The sequence below is a fragment of the Zootoca vivipara genome, chromosome 11, assembly GCF_963506605.1.
Source record: "Zootoca vivipara chromosome 11, rZooViv1.1, whole genome shotgun sequence".
In the NCBI taxonomy this organism is placed as follows: Eukaryota; Metazoa; Chordata; class Lepidosauria; order Squamata; family Lacertidae; genus Zootoca; species Zootoca vivipara.
Genome location: NC_083286.1, coordinates 13,285,381 through 13,300,878, shown reverse-complemented (window position 1 = coordinate 13,300,878; position 15,498 = coordinate 13,285,381). Strand labels below are relative to the sequence as shown.

At 42.3% G+C, this 15,498-nt stretch overlaps 1 protein-coding gene across 1 annotated transcript in view; it reads left to right on the top strand.

Moving 5' to 3' along the window:
* Positions 1-14,875, top strand: part of CHSY3 (chondroitin sulfate synthase 3) — an 89,066-nt gene extending 74,191 nt beyond the window's left edge. The window contains exon 3 of the mRNA XM_035100028.2: positions 9,031-14,875. Within this exon, the coding sequence (XP_034955919.2) occupies positions 9,031-10,593 (1,563 nt within the window). The 3' untranslated portion in view covers positions 10,594-14,875. The remainder of the gene's footprint in view (positions 1-9,030) is intronic.
* The last annotated feature ends 623 nt before the right edge of the window (positions 14,876-15,498 follow it).

The following is a 15,498-nucleotide window of genomic DNA, read 5'->3' as shown; positions in this document are numbered from 1 at the left end:
GTGAATATCATCTGTTTAGCTGCCTCCCATCCTCCTCAGTTTGAGGATGTCATCTAAAGATACTATCAGTCATAGACACAGAAAATCCTTCAAGCACCCAGATCCTACATAAACTATGTAGGACCTTAAAGCTAAGCCCCAGACCATAGCATTTATCCATTAAGCATACAGCTGGGTAATTGGTAGCCAGTACAGTGGTACCTCTACTTACGAATTTAATGCGTTCCGAACACACATTTGTAAGTCGAAAAAAATTGTAAGTCGAATCCCATAGGAATGCATTGGGAGAAAAAATTCGTAAGTAGAAGCAACCCTATCTAAAAATTCGTAAGTAGAAAAAATCCTATCTAAACTGCATCCAAGATGGCGGACGGAGCTCCATTCGTAAGTAGAAACATTTGTAAGTAGAGGTACCACTGTACAGTTCTTTCAGCAGTGCTGTAACGTGGCGGTCAGCTGCTCCAGTGAGCAAGTTGAAAATTTTGCACTTGCTACAGCTTCCTATCCAGTCTAAAGGACATCCCCACAATAGAGCTCACTGAATTTTGCTTAGAAATGGATCAGGAGCTCTTGGAACTGTTAAGCACTGACAAGAGGTATTGTCCCAGATGCAGTTTTTGAACAGTCTTGAAAGGCAGTCCAGTGTACAACACTTTGCGGAAGTCCACCTTAGAGGTTACCAGAGTCTGGGCAACAGGAGTGCCAAGTCAAATAAGATATTGTGGGTGCCCAGGTAAGCCCTGTCCCACATAATTTGATAATATGATGCAGTGCACACACACCATTTGAATGGCAGTGGCCATCAACTTTGTGGGGAGCCAGCCCCTTCAAATATTTTATTGTGGGGGCTTCCCTAGGGGTTGGCTCCTATGCTGGCTAACTGTGGCAAGGCTATCTCTGTCTGCAAAGAAGAGCTCCTTCTTCTGTTTAGTCCAGGGAATCAACTTATACCTCCTTGGTCTTAGTGGTGCCCTTGTAGAATTCAACAGGGAGGAGGATGGGGACAATGACTAGAATGAGTCATTGGGTCTGGTGCAATCTAGTGTTGGCCTTTCTGTCTTCTGCCCGACCAGACCCAATGGGCGCCAGCCAGCATTGAAAAATGCATAAATCAAGACAGCTTATAAAGCCTCATTTTCTGCTCATAGAAAGCTCCAAAGTGCCCTCCCCTTGGCTGAAGTGGAGCTTCACTTTAGTATTCAGGCTTTGTCTGAAGCAGATGCATATTGCTAATACGTAATTGTACAAGTTAGCAATATGGATTCAGGAATATTATATAGCGATAAACCATAAACCACAGCCGCCTACAAAGAGCGTGTGTGTGTCTTCTGAGTTGTCTGTGCAGTTTCTGCCATTGCTGTTCCTGCTGCAAACCACAAACTGCTTTTTAAATCTAATACTTAAACAGTGGTTTGGATTTGCTAAACTTCAGCATCAAACACTTGGGGGGGAAACGAGGTTATTTGACTTAATGATTAACATATTTTATACAAGGGAATTGGCTTTTAGTTTGATTCTCAGTTTTTATTTTGTTTCTATATACCGGTAATGAATTCTGCAGAAAATGTTTATTAGATTATGGCCTACACAATCTCTGACCTGTTGTAGATAACTGGACTTCTATGGGGGACAAAGAATGGATTGTGCGCATTGTGGCCTTAAAATTGAAATATCCTGCTCCATTTACAATGGAATCCTCTACTGGACTCAGAAGTCAACTACTTTCAGGATAAATGCTATGTAACATTGCTAATTTCAGATAATCACATAAATTGTTATGTATTACTAGAATGAAATATGTGACTTATTCTGAAGTAAAAGGGTAACTACAAGTCAAAAGCAGAAAATCTTTGCACTTGAGGAGCCTTCTACATTGCCTTTGATTGTATTCCATTTTTCGACTTGAATCAATAGGCCAGAATTGGATTTCTAGTGGTGCAGTATTGACTAAGGGCCAAGCATAATTGTGTATTCTGTACTTCAACAAAGTTTCTAATGGTTTAAAAGAAGGACGAAGACTTATAAAATCCATTGTACAGGCCTCTGCATGTTTGCATAAATGTTTTTGAAATGTCCTCTTTTTAATAATGCTTGCAAAACATTTTTTTCTTATGAGGTCCTGTTTTGTAATAATGTTTCCCCCCAGAGCTAAAAGGATTTCCTATTTGAGAAGATGGGAATATAATCCATAGAAATACTGAGTTGCTTAACTGTAGTCTGAAAGCCGGGAAGTATAATCAAAACAGAGAAAAAAGCAGTTGTCATTCCCTTTATTTCTGATGTTCAGTCTTGAGTGCTGATACTTATGTAGACAAAAGGACATCACACAAATGGGATGGTGGCGGTCCTGTTGGCATGTTCAGAAGAACTCAGAACTTTTCAGAAGTATGTTTTTTTAAAAAACCACACCAAAGGGATAAAACCATATCCAAAATAATCTGCACGTGTTTGTATTTGCATGTGTGGAGGGGGAGAAGGAGAGAGAAAACACCGAGGAGGTGATATTTTGAAGATGTGGATCTCTGCTTTCAAGGCCTCTCTGGTATCCCTCCACAAACAAATAGATTTCCTATGTACATTCTCAGGTACATTCTCAGGTACATTCTCAGGTACATTCTCAGGTACATTCTCAGGAGTTCGCGAATTTGCGGGTCTCGGGTGGCGGTTTGTAGGCCTTGGGCAGAATCCTTTAGTCTATCTTCCCTCAATGGGGGTGTGTGAAGTGGTGACCCACACACACACCCCGCAGTGGCGATCCCAGGGTTCTCCATTGAAGGGGTTATTTTGAGTGGAGGCACTGGCCATACACCAATGGGTTGTCAGTGCTCTGCCTTACGATGCGGCAAAATGGAGGGCGGGCTCTCTGCTTGAACAGACGTTCTCCAGAGCCAGCTCAATCTCCACACACTGATGTTCCCCAGATCCCTGGCTGGGGACTGGGAGGGATAAACTCCCAATGCCTAAACCAAGGTCTTCCTACATCTGAGAATGTAATAGTGATGTGGCCAATTTTAATCCCATAGCACATTGTCAGATGTCATTATTCCTCCCGGGGGTTGCCTGGGGCTTGGGGAGTCTCCACCTGTCCACGCAAATAAATTTCCTAGAACTGTACATTCTCACCTAAGAAGGGAGAGCATTGAAGATGCTATAGAATCATAGTTGGTCTTAGAATCATAGTTGGAGGAGACCATGAGGATCATCTAGTCCAGGGGTCAGCAAAACCTTTTCAGCAGGGGGCCGGTCCACTGTCTCTCAGACCTTGTGAGGGGCCGGACTATATTTTTTTTGGGGGGGGGAATGAACAAATTCTTATGCCCCACAAATAACCCAGAGGTGCATTTTAAATAAAAGGACACATTCTACTCATGTAAAAATACGCTGAATACCTGACCGTCCGTGGGCTGGATTTAGAAGGCAATTGGGCCGGATCTGGCCCACGGGCCTTAGTTTGCCTACCCATGATCTAGTCCAACTCCCTGCAGTGCAGGTATATTTTGCCCAATGTGGGACTCGAACCCATGATCCTGAGATGAGTCTCATGCTCTACCGACTAAGCCACTCTCATTCCTGATATGCACACACAACTTTGCATATACATGCTCGACATTCATACTAATTCATCAAGAACTGTACATTTGCATAAATAGTAAGAATGATCCGAAAGCAAGTATTGATGATGATGATGATGATGATGATGATGATTGCCCATGCTTTTTGTAGTGTATGTAGCCGAGTTGGAAACATAGCTGCCAAGTTTTCCCTTTTCTCGCGAGGAAGCCTATTCAGCATGAGGGAAAATCCCTTAAAATAAGGGATAACTTGGCAGCTATGGTTGGAAAAAACCTGAGCAGTTTTGGGACAGGGTGTGTCTTAAGAGATGCAGTTTAACTCTGCCTCTCTCTGCAACAGATTTAATCACCTCATGAAAGCTAATGTTTGAATTATAAAAGAAGCCTCCTTTGGCACCAATGGGAGCTTCCTTTGAAATGCAAACAATAGCTTCAGAGAGGTGATTTTTTTTCAGGACCGTGGAAGGGAGAGAGCCAGCAGGCTAACTCAAACCTTCTAGGGTGCCAAGGGTCCACAGAGCTGCTATTTACATAACAAAAAGCATGCACATTAATTTCATTATCACAATTAATACCATGTTTAGTTTCTCCTTCACTTTCTTCTGGATTGCGCTGTTTCTTCTGGCATATCTGGTTAGCTTCCCCCTGTGAGGCTGCTATACTATGTGAGTCTTTTTACTCACTAAAAAGAGAAAGTGCAACAGTGTGAATTGCCATACTTGAAAAAGTATTGTGAACTTTTTCCAGAAAGTGACAACATCATTTTAGCAGTTGAATAGATAGTGCTAGATGGTGTGGTCCTACTGAATCAGCAGCTAATAAATACTTATTGTTGTAATAAGCAAGCAGCCACAACCTCTGTAATGATTGTTCTCTTGATGATTGCTTACTGGATTTGCAGACTACTGTAGGAAAGTACCGTGTTTCTCCTAAAATAAGACGGTCCTCAAAAATAAGCCGTGTCAGGCTTTTCATTAGTATAATAAATATAAGACATCCCCCGAAAATAAGCCGGGGGTGGGAGCCGCTTCAGGGAGCGCAGCGCAGCGCGAAGAGCCTGGTGAGAGGCAGCTGCGGCTGCAGGTGAAGCCCGGGATCTGCGTGGGCGACTGGGGGGCGAACGCCCTGAGCGCTGCGGCGGTGGCGAAGAGGCGCCCGATCAGCCGCCTCTTGCCGCTTCGGGGAGCACAGCGCAGCGTGAAGAGGCTGGTGAGAGGGCCGTGCGTGGCAGCGGATGGGGAGAGTTTGGCTGCTGAGAGTCACCCCCCTGGAGGGGACGCCCTTGGCCCGAGCAGAGCGCCCGTAAGAAGGCGAGGCCGCTCCCCTCCGCCCGGCTGGCCGGCGCCCATGTCTCTGCCCGCGGTGCTGCTGGGCTCCTGCTGCCCGCTGGCCCGGCTCTCGGCGGCGCCCGAGGTGCCCAGACCTTGCTCCGCCTCCTCAGTCCCGCCGGCTGCCCGGCCGCGATGGTCCCGCTCCGGGTGGCCTCAGCCCCGCTGGGCTGCGCTCTCCCCCGGCAGGGCCTGCCGTTGGGCGGGGAGGCCGCCGCTGGCGTCTCGGGCGGGGCTGCTGCCGGCCCGACCTCTGCTGTCTCTGGGGCTGCTGCAGCTGATCTTGGGGTGCTGCCTGGTGGCGCTGAGCTTCGGCGCGCTCTCCCTCAGCAGCTCCCCGCAGGTGAAGAACTCCTGCCCCTTCTGGGCTGGATCCTTGGTAAGTGCAGCCGGCGGCCACGTCTTCTGTGGAGTCGCAGACATAAAGCCGCCTTCAGATTTGGCCCGCCACCCCGAAGCCGAGTCCTTCAGAAAAAGTCCCAGGGGGGCCGGGGGCCGGAGGGGCCAGTCGGCGCCGGGAACCTGCTTCTGTTTGCGGCGCTTATTCAGTAGCGAGCGGCTCTTGGAGGGGCACCCAAAGGCGATCTTCCTTTATTCACCCCTGATTGTTTTCTATTGGTTCTCCCGCTCGAAAAAATAAGACATCCCCCGAAAATAAGCCGTGGTGTGTTTTTTTGGAGGAAAAATAAATATAAGACGTGTCTTATTTTAGGAGAAACACGGTATATATAACTATTAAGTATAAGGAAACAAACGTTATGGTGTTTTCTGAAATGGAGGCCAAATATTCTTGGGCCATGACTGGCCATAATTTAAAACAAGTTGATTCTTATAAGTACCTTGGGATCTGATTTCATGACTCTACCAATTGCATTGTTCCAGGCACGCTAGGAAAGATCTTAGTGGTGCACTCAGTACAGCTAGAGCATTGCTTAATTTTTTTTCTGCGCAAAAGGAGGTGCAATTGCTCTAGCGGCCATAGGGTATACACGGCAAAAGTAGTGAACCAGATTTTATATGGAGCCTCTGTCTGGTTCCTGGGACTTAAATTTTCTTTAGCTCTTCTTTGAGCTATAATAGTTATACCTAAATTTGTTGCTAGCACTGCTCTTAATTTCAAAGTGGACTGAGTGCATTCAGTAGCTTAGCATAAATATCCTCCATTCATTACGGTCTCTGAATCTGCTCCTCTGCCCCTGGCATTGTTGCTTGAGTCTTTTGTATCCACATGTTGCTTGAGTTGTGGGGAAAGATATAAGCAGCACTGGTGGCCAACCCCCCCCCCCAGTCCAATTCAATGTGTTTAAATTAATAATCACAATGATAATGATTAATAATAATAATAATAATAATAATTTATTTATATCCCGCCCTTCCCGGTTCAGAAACCCAGGCAGCTAACAACAAATTTAAAACACTTAATTGTAATACAACATAAACACAGCATAAAATACAGTATAAAAGCATGAATGACAATAAAATTCAAAGTTCAAAAATCAGTTTGGGGAAAATCCATCCAATAAACATTAGATAGTCACCAGGACTATCTGGCTAAATTATTCCTGCTTGGGCCAGCGAGGAGGCCAGGGGAGAATTAGCTGTGGGGTCCCAGAGCGGGTAATCTTCATAAAAAGGGTGGGGGGGGGAGAGAAGGGAAATAATAGATCAGGCTGAGTTCAAATTAAAGGCCAAGTGGAATAGCTTTGTCTTACAGGCCCTGCAGAAGGATGTTAAATCCTGCAGGGCCCTAGTCTCATGGGACAGAGCATTCCACCAGGTCGGAGCCATCACTGAAAAGGCCCTGGCCCTGGTGGATAGTCTGACTTCCTTAGGGCCTGGGACCTCTAAACTATGGTTATTCATGGACCTTAAGGTCCTCTGCAGGGCATACCAGGAGAGGCGGCCCCATAAATACGAGGGCCCTAAGCCACAAAGGGTTTTAAAGGTCAAAACCAGCACCTTGAACCTGATCCTATACTCCACCAGGAGCCAGTGCAACAGGTAAAGCACTGGGTGAATATGCTTCCATAGCAGGGACCCCGTGAGGAGCCTCACTGCAACATTCTGCACCCCCTGGAGCTTTTGGGTCAGTTTCAAGGGCAGCCCCGCGTAGAGCAAATTACAGTAGTCAAGCCTGGAAGTGACAGTTGCATGGATCACTGTGGCCAGATCGGGGCAGGAGAGGTAAGGGACCAACTGCTTAATGCGGCAAAGGTGGGAAAATGTTGCCTTAGCTGTTGCTGTAACCTGCACCTCCATGGAAAGGGAGGCATCAAGGATTACACCCAAACTTTTAACGGAAGGCACTGGCACTAATTGGGCCCCCGCAAGAGAAGGGAATTGGTCCCTCATCCCCATGCCATCCCGACCCAGCCAGAGGACCTCTGTCTTCAAAGGATTTAGTTTCAATTGGCTCCCATGAAACCATCCAGCCACAGCCTCCAAGCATCTGGTCATTTAGGGCTTTAAAGACATTAGTCTTTAAAGCCCTAAATGACTCAGGCTCCAAGTATCTGAAAGACTGCCTTCTTTGCCACACACACACTTGGGTGCTAAGAAGGCAGAGGGGGCCTTCTTGCTAGTTCCTCCATCCTCAGAGCTTGGCAGGGGTGGCCTGGGAGAAGGGCATTCTATGTGGTGCCCCCTAAGCTGCAGGACTCTCCATAGAGCTGTGTCTGGCACCTTCATTTTATAGCTTCTGCTGAATGTTGAAGATGCACCTCTTAACCTTGGCTTTTGGCCCTTGAGGTGCACATTTTTAGGACCCACCTTGCTTTTCTGATTGTAACTTGTTTTCAACTGTTTTTAATATTGTGTTTTAATGTTGTAACCCACTCTGGGACCTTAGGGTGAAGGGCGGAAAACAAAGAAATGTTAATAAATGTTGGTTTTCTGCTGTCCTTGGACCTAGTGCAAACCAAATCTCTTGTTATGCCGAATAAAAGATAACAAAAGTGCCAGAGTTGCATGCATCACCTTAATGGGCCACATCATGGGTAGGCAAACTAAGGCCTGGGGGCCGGATCCAGCCCAATCACCTTCTAAATCCGGCCAGCGTGTTTTTACATGAGTAGAATGTGTCCTTTTATATAAAATGCATCTCTGGGTTATTTGTGGGGCATAGGAATTCGTTCATTCCCCCCCCCCCAAATATAGTCCGGCCCCCCACAAGGTCTGAGGTACAGTTGACCGGCCCCCTGCTGAAAAAGTTTGCTGACCCCTGGGCCAAGTACACCACCCTCACTGTGCCTTAATCTACTTCAAACAAATGTACGCCATATTTGTATTTTTTTAACAATAACAAAGTGCTGAAGAGTAGTTTGGTTGGCACATTTTAACATTTTATTCTCCAAGATCATGGACGACAGATTTGCGAAAGTACCCTCCAAGGACAGATGGTGTTCTTGCATTCATTCAGAGCTTGAAACAGTCTCTCATGTGTTTTTCTATTGTGGGTTCTCTAAAGGGGTCAGAGAACACATAATTTATCCCCTGAAGAGGCAGTTTTTTGCTTGATCCTCGGAGACCCTGTTGAGTCGAAGGGTTCTAATAAATTCATTACTAAACAAGTGGCAATATGTCAGAATGTTGTAAAAACGTCTTAGACTCACTCTGAGTAACTTCTTCTGAGGCTTTGATTTTGTGTTTGTTATACTTTGTACTTCCTTTAAAACTTTGATTAATTGATAACAAGTAGGAGCAGATATGTATAGACGATCACCCAACTGTAGTAGCAATAATACATGTCACTAAAAATATGAGACTTGGACGCTTACAAAATTGTACTTGAAATAGTGCTTTCACATTTTAAGATTAGAAGAACTGATTAGCTGGTCCTCCCGTTCCCTCTTCTCTCCTTACCCTTCTCCCCAATATACACATTTTTACTCTAAAATAGAGTAATTTCCCTGTAAAATAGATATAATTTCTATTCCTTACATGAGTGAGTGAAGAGAAATATTGTAGTTGGAAAAACCTTTTTTTAAAAAAAAATCAGTGGTGAAAAGCAAGTTTGCAGTATAGCATATTATTTAGGAAAAATAAGTTAATATAAGTGAGTCAGTGTTTTTCCTGGTATCTCATAGCTGGAAGAAACACACCTAATAATAGTTCTTATTTTTGTTTTCTAGATGCAGCAGTTGTTCCATGAAAACTATGAACACAACCGGAAGGGTTATATACAAGATCTTCACAACAGCAAAATCCACACAGCAATTACACTTCATCCAAATAAAAGGCCAGCCTATCAGTATAGGCTTCACAATTACATATTGACCCGTAAAATTTCAGAATTGCGTTATCGTACCATCCAGCTTCACCGGGAAAGTGCCCTCATGAGCAAGCTCAGCAACGATGAAATCAGCAAAGATGACCAGCTTCTTGGAATGATGCCGTCTTTCAACCGCTTTCAGCCACGTGACAGGAATGAAGTCATTGAGTGGGAATTTTTGACTGGAAAGCTGCTTTACTCAATGGCTGAGAATCAGCCACCTAGACAGAGCATTAATAGCATCCTGCGGGCAGCATTAGATGATACTATAATGCAGGTAATGGAAATGATCAATGAGAACTCTAAATCTAGAGGGAGGCTGATTGACTTTAATGAAATACAGTATGGGTACCGTAGGGTTGACCCTTTGCATGGTGTGGAATACATTCTGGATTTGCTTCTTTTGTATAAGAGGCACAAAGGAAGAAAAGTCACTGTTCCAGTCCGACGCCATGCCTACCTTCAACAATTATTTAGTAAACCGTTTTTCAAAGAGGAAGAAGAGCTGGATGTAAGAAGCCTGGTAGAAAACGTGAACAGCGACATGCAGTCTTTCTCCTTCCTTTCTAATTCTCTGAAAATTTTTTCATCACTCCAAGGCACCAAAGAAATAGGGGGAAGCAGCGACAAGAAGATTCACATTCTTGTCCCTCTCACAGGGAGATACGACATATTCCTAAGGTTTATGGAGAATTTCGAAAAGACCTGCCTTATTTCCAAGCAGAACGTAAAGCTGGCAGTCATTCTCTTTAACTCTGATTCTGGTCAGGATTCCAGCAAACACACAGAGCTGATCAGTGAATATCAAAAGAAGTATCCTGTGGCAGACATGACTGTCATTCCAATGTCGGGAGTTTTCTCTAGAGGTTTGGGTCTTGAAATGGCCTCCTCTAAGTTTGACAATGACACTTTGCTGCTATTTTGCGATGTTGATCTGATATTTACCCCCGATTTTCTCCAGCGGTGCAGAGCTAACACCATTCAAGGACAACAGGTTTATTATCCTATTATTTTCAGTCAGTATGACCCCAAAGTAACACATGGGGGCAACCCTCCAGCGGAGAGCAACTTTGTTTTCACAAAGAAAACTGGGTTCTGGAGGGACTATGGGTTTGGGATTACCTGCATTTACAAAAGTGACCTTGTGAATGCTGGTGGATTTGATACCTCTATTCAAGGCTGGGGACTTGAGGATGTAGACCTCTTTACTAAAGTAATAAATTCTGGACTTAAGGCATTTAGGAGCCAAGAAGTGGGAGTTGTACATGTATTTCATCCAGTTCATTGTGATCCCAACCTAGATCCTAAACAATACAAGATGTGTTTGGGGTCCAAAGCAAGTACATTTGCCTCTGCCATGCAACTAGCTGAAATATGGCTAGAAAAACATTTAGGTGTCAGGTATAACCAAACACTCTCCTGACATTCTAACTTGCTCTGCCATCCTAGGGGATTTTACCTCATTCCTTCTTTCTTTTTGTTTGTTGCATTCTTACAACTCCATTTTTGTCTTCCAAAGGATGTGTTTTTGACCTCAAATGAACAGTGTGTGCGATCAGGAACATTACAGATTCCTACTGAACTGATTCATTGTGGTGTCTTTCTACTCCCTTTGATCAATAAACTGAGTGAAATCATGGCAATCAAATAATCCCACGGGGCACATCCATCACATGGAGCTGCATCAGAAGAATGTTCTCTTTGGGCTTTAGGGTGCCATATCAATCTTCATCATGTCTGTCAAACTTAATGTGATACAAATATTTTCTGGTGAAGATACCACAAAAGTGCTTTATGCTTCCTCTGGGAAAGAGACTCTGCCAAACTTGAGTTTTATAATTTATATGAGAACTAAAATAAACAGTATTATCCTTCATCTTTATAATTTTTAAAGTAAACAAATAACTGACCATATCTCTATTTTTTTAAGAAAGAGGAAAAACCACATACAAACTGAGGGTTTTCTTTCCAAGTGCACCTGGTACTGGCTACCAAGAACCTTAAATGTCGTACGCGAATGATCTCCTTATTACCGTCTACTCTGAATGCAATTGGACTGTGTTTTCTCAAGGAAGCATGACTTAGTCAAATATTTACAAATGCTGAGAAGGTTTCTGAACCAATGTCCTTCATTTGCTGGCAAGAAGAAATCATGACACAATGTGGTTATTTATAATGAAAGTACAGACACCATATTTTTTTTTGTCAAAGACAAGAATATGTTGCTTTGTCTCTGTTTAGAATGAGCCTCTAATATATAAATAATTTTATATTTTGTTCCTTTCATAAGACTGCACTTGATACAAAGGGAAATAAAAGGGTACTTAATATTGTCTTTTTATAATTGTGCATTAATATTGATATTCTGAAACAATCCTTGTTAAACTTAAAAGGAAATGTAATTATTTAAGTATGAAATTACTATTGCTGGTCAAAGTTCTTGCCAATATATTTATATTAGTGAAGATTTATAGGAAATGGAATGTGTTAAGATGTCTCTCTGAAGAATACAGAAATGTCAAGGTATATTGGTGGAACACTGAATGGAAAATCAATTAGATACCAAAATGTTAGGTCTGTTTTTTGTAAAAGAAAAGGAATAGCCATTTCAAACCATTTCTTGCCCAAATTCTTTTAAACTGCATTTATGACAGAGAGGTAGAACATTTTGTAACAAAACTGTTCTAGGAATCGAGAGGACATATCCAAGAAATTTAAAAGAATAAAAAATAAATCAAGATGCATATCTAATATAATGCAATCAACAGGGAATCTGAGCATATAATATTTATAGATGTTTTAAGGAAGTAACCCCCCCCTTACAATATGTGTTCAAATGCATCATGTGTATCTCTTTCGGTTATAATAACCTTTGATCCTATTTCCATAAGTTTCCAATGAATCACAAATCAGCAAATGCCACACTTGAATGGGCTCATAAAGCTTGTAAGGGAATGAAGGGGAATGCCCTTCGGCGGCATAAAAATGTGTATCCTCAAAACTCCTTTTTAAAAAATGACAAAGTCCTACCTAGCAATCATGTATCTAGATACCCTTAAATCAGCATGAATTGTAACTGGAGAGACATCACATAGAGGATGTAAGAACTAGTAGTGAAGAAAAATATTGTGAATTGATTGGAATATTGTGGTCAGAGCAACATTGTCCCCTGAGTATTATCACCAGGTTCCCAAAGCCTTTTTCTGCCATATTTTAATCTTCCATTCTTCTCAGTGTTGGGGATTCTTCAATTATGATTTGCTGTTCCTGCTCTTCATCTCTCAGAATCTCCCTGCAGATCTGAACAATTACACTTCACAGTCATTGGCGCACGTACATATTTCATGGCTAGCAATCCATACTAGTTCAAAAACAAGTGAGGCACAACCTTCCACCAAGCACCAGCAGTTTCTCTCCTCTTGTGGTTGAGCACTGCTACAAGTTGCTCTCTGCATTGCTTGTGCACATCATTGAAATGAGGTTGGTGCTGTCGTGAAATAACTAGCATCTAGGGGTTTGTCCCTGACATATATTTAGCCTAAGGTGTAAAACCTTCTGGCAGATGACACTGTCGTAAATTCTTGCATGCATAATAAAAGTTTAGGTTCATCAAAAACTTAACTAATGCAAAAGCTTGATCTGGGTAAGCCAACACATTAGATTGATGTGTCCATCACAGTACTCCCATCGCCTTATAGGAAGTCTGATTAGGCATCACTCATTTTTCTGGCATTTAACAAGATGCTGAAAGGCAGAAGAACTCACAGTCTCAATCCTTTGCCTCTGAAATATGTTGTTCCCCAGTTATTGACATGCATGACCATATGTCAAAGCTAAAACCTTTACTTTCCAGGATCTGCACATTCTTATGTTGTTCTGTTTTAATTTATCCAGCCAACCCAAGCTTTGTTTGAAACTCCAGATAATTTATAATTTGACTATACAGTATATATATATGTCATTTGACTGTGCACAGCATTTGAAAAAATGAAGCTCATTGCTGATGGCAAATAAGTCCTGACAGTCTGTTGTAATTATTCCTTTATATACATGCTAAAATATTTGTGCTCACCTTTGAACTGAATTTACATTGTTTGATCAGACTAAATTGCACCATAGAACATGAACTGAACTGGGTGACTGCAGAGGGAGTTCTGTGTATTAAGGACTTGCTGGATCGGGTCCTGTGTTGAAAAAAAACCTTTAAAATGTTAGTTCCTACTATTTAGAGATATTTATTTAGTGTATGACGAATTCATTTGTTTATATGATGGATTTCTTTGTTACAAACTGGATTATAAATGTTTGTTATAAAATATTGCATTGTGTTTGGAATAACTGTTCTCAGATAAATCGTGGTAGCTATTTTGTGGTAGCAGATACCTTCTATAGATGACATTGACATAATGGTTGTAGTCTATTGGGGTTTTGCCATGCCCAAATCCTAATGGGTGAATAGGAGCTGTGCCCAAAAAATTACAGCTGTTGTCCACTTCAAAAGATCCTGCTGAATTGCAGGTCAATTTCTGATGAGTTATACCCAGAATTAGAAAATACAGCACAGCATTATGTTGTGAACATACGTCTCAAAACTACATGATCTTACAGTTACCCCCTTTCTCTAGTGTCCTGTTCAAGCTTCATTGCTTATGTTTCTAGCGTGTCTTTTTGACAGTATAGATAGTAATAGCCAATTTCTCCAGACATCCTGAAGATAAAATGATATATTATTTCTCACACAATTCTCTATTAATTTATGGTTGGAAAAAAATGTGTGATTTGAAGTGCAAATGAAAACAGATATTTTGTCCTCTCAATTCAAATAAGTTTTCATTGTAGTTTAATTAGCAGTATATCTGGCAGAGAAACTTTGGTGCTAGCTAGTCATGTTGATTTGCTTGTGGTACACATTTTATGAGAGACATAATGATGGTGGAAAGGTGTTCCCTCCTCTTGAAAGTTGGGAATATTGCAACTGAGATCAACAGTCATGTGGGACTTGGGACCCTGTTTTATGTAAAATTCCCAATTCCCAAGGACAAATGACTGCATATAACAGTAGGATATATTCACTCCCCCCATGCACACCCACAACTCATTACTTCCAGAGTTGTGTTGTAAAATACTAACCCAATTACACATTACCCACCCCCATGAAAGCAGTGAGTAGGTTTTAAGGAGAGAAAAAATTAAACCTGTTCAACATAATGCTTGTATTTATCATTTCATTTTTCCAGCAACTCTACCCCCATCATGTCTACCCTTGGCATACTTCAAGATGGTTAGTCAAAAATGCCACTGACCTAATTAGCCAGCAATCTGACTAAAGCCACCGATCCAATTAAAAATTTCAAAAGAGGGGGAAAGAGGAATCAGGAATGTGAGGTGATAGGTGTGCTTTTCAAGGTGTAGTTCTGAGATTTGTGAAAAACCCTCTGAAAAAAACCTACCTTTAAGTCCGCACCCCCATTTTTTCATTCCTGTTTGGAAGCATTGTTCAGCTGATGCTTTATTGTCACTTCCCCCGTTAACATGGAGTTGTTGATAATGTAATGCATATGATGGTTTCACAGAGCTACACATCCAGTTGAAGTTGACTGTATGCTGCCTTCAGCGAAGAAAAATCTGTATTTCCCCCACTCTGAACCGCCAATCCAGCTTTAATTGCACCAAACGACATCTGGGCATAGATGCACATGGTTGAACCCAGCCAGTTCAGATCACCTCTTGTTCAAATGGCCAATCAAATGATGCTAAAAACATCTCTCAAGTCTAGTAAACCAAACAGCTAGTTCCAGAAGTGCTTTAAAACCAGAACTGGCACCCCAAATCAAACCAACTGAAATATATAAACATCCTCTTTCTTTCTCTCATTTGTATCCATGGTAGTGCAGTTGATGAGATGATTTTGGAGGAGGAAACTGAACAGCTTTGTCTCAGCTTCACTGTGTTGCTCTGTATCATTCCATCACTTAAGTCTCCTCTCCACTATGTTTGTTGTTAATACCGCATTCTTGCCTGCTTTCCCTTTGTCACATGCTTATGATTTTTAAAAAAGCACTTGGAAGCAACACTACATGAAGCAGAATATGAATAACAATGCCGGTTTCCCCACTCCTTGGAACACCCCCAAGCCATGAGCCTTCCACAAGCCTTTGTTACATGTCCTCTTCAACTGGTTTATTTGTTTGCTGAATTTCTATATCACGCTTCACCCAAAGATCACGGCATGGTTTTCGCCTGGCTGAAATGTGTTGTTGAACTATGAAAGATAAATCCTTTTGCTTGTTTCAGAAATGGAGAGGGGCGTGTTTATAGAAACATTTGG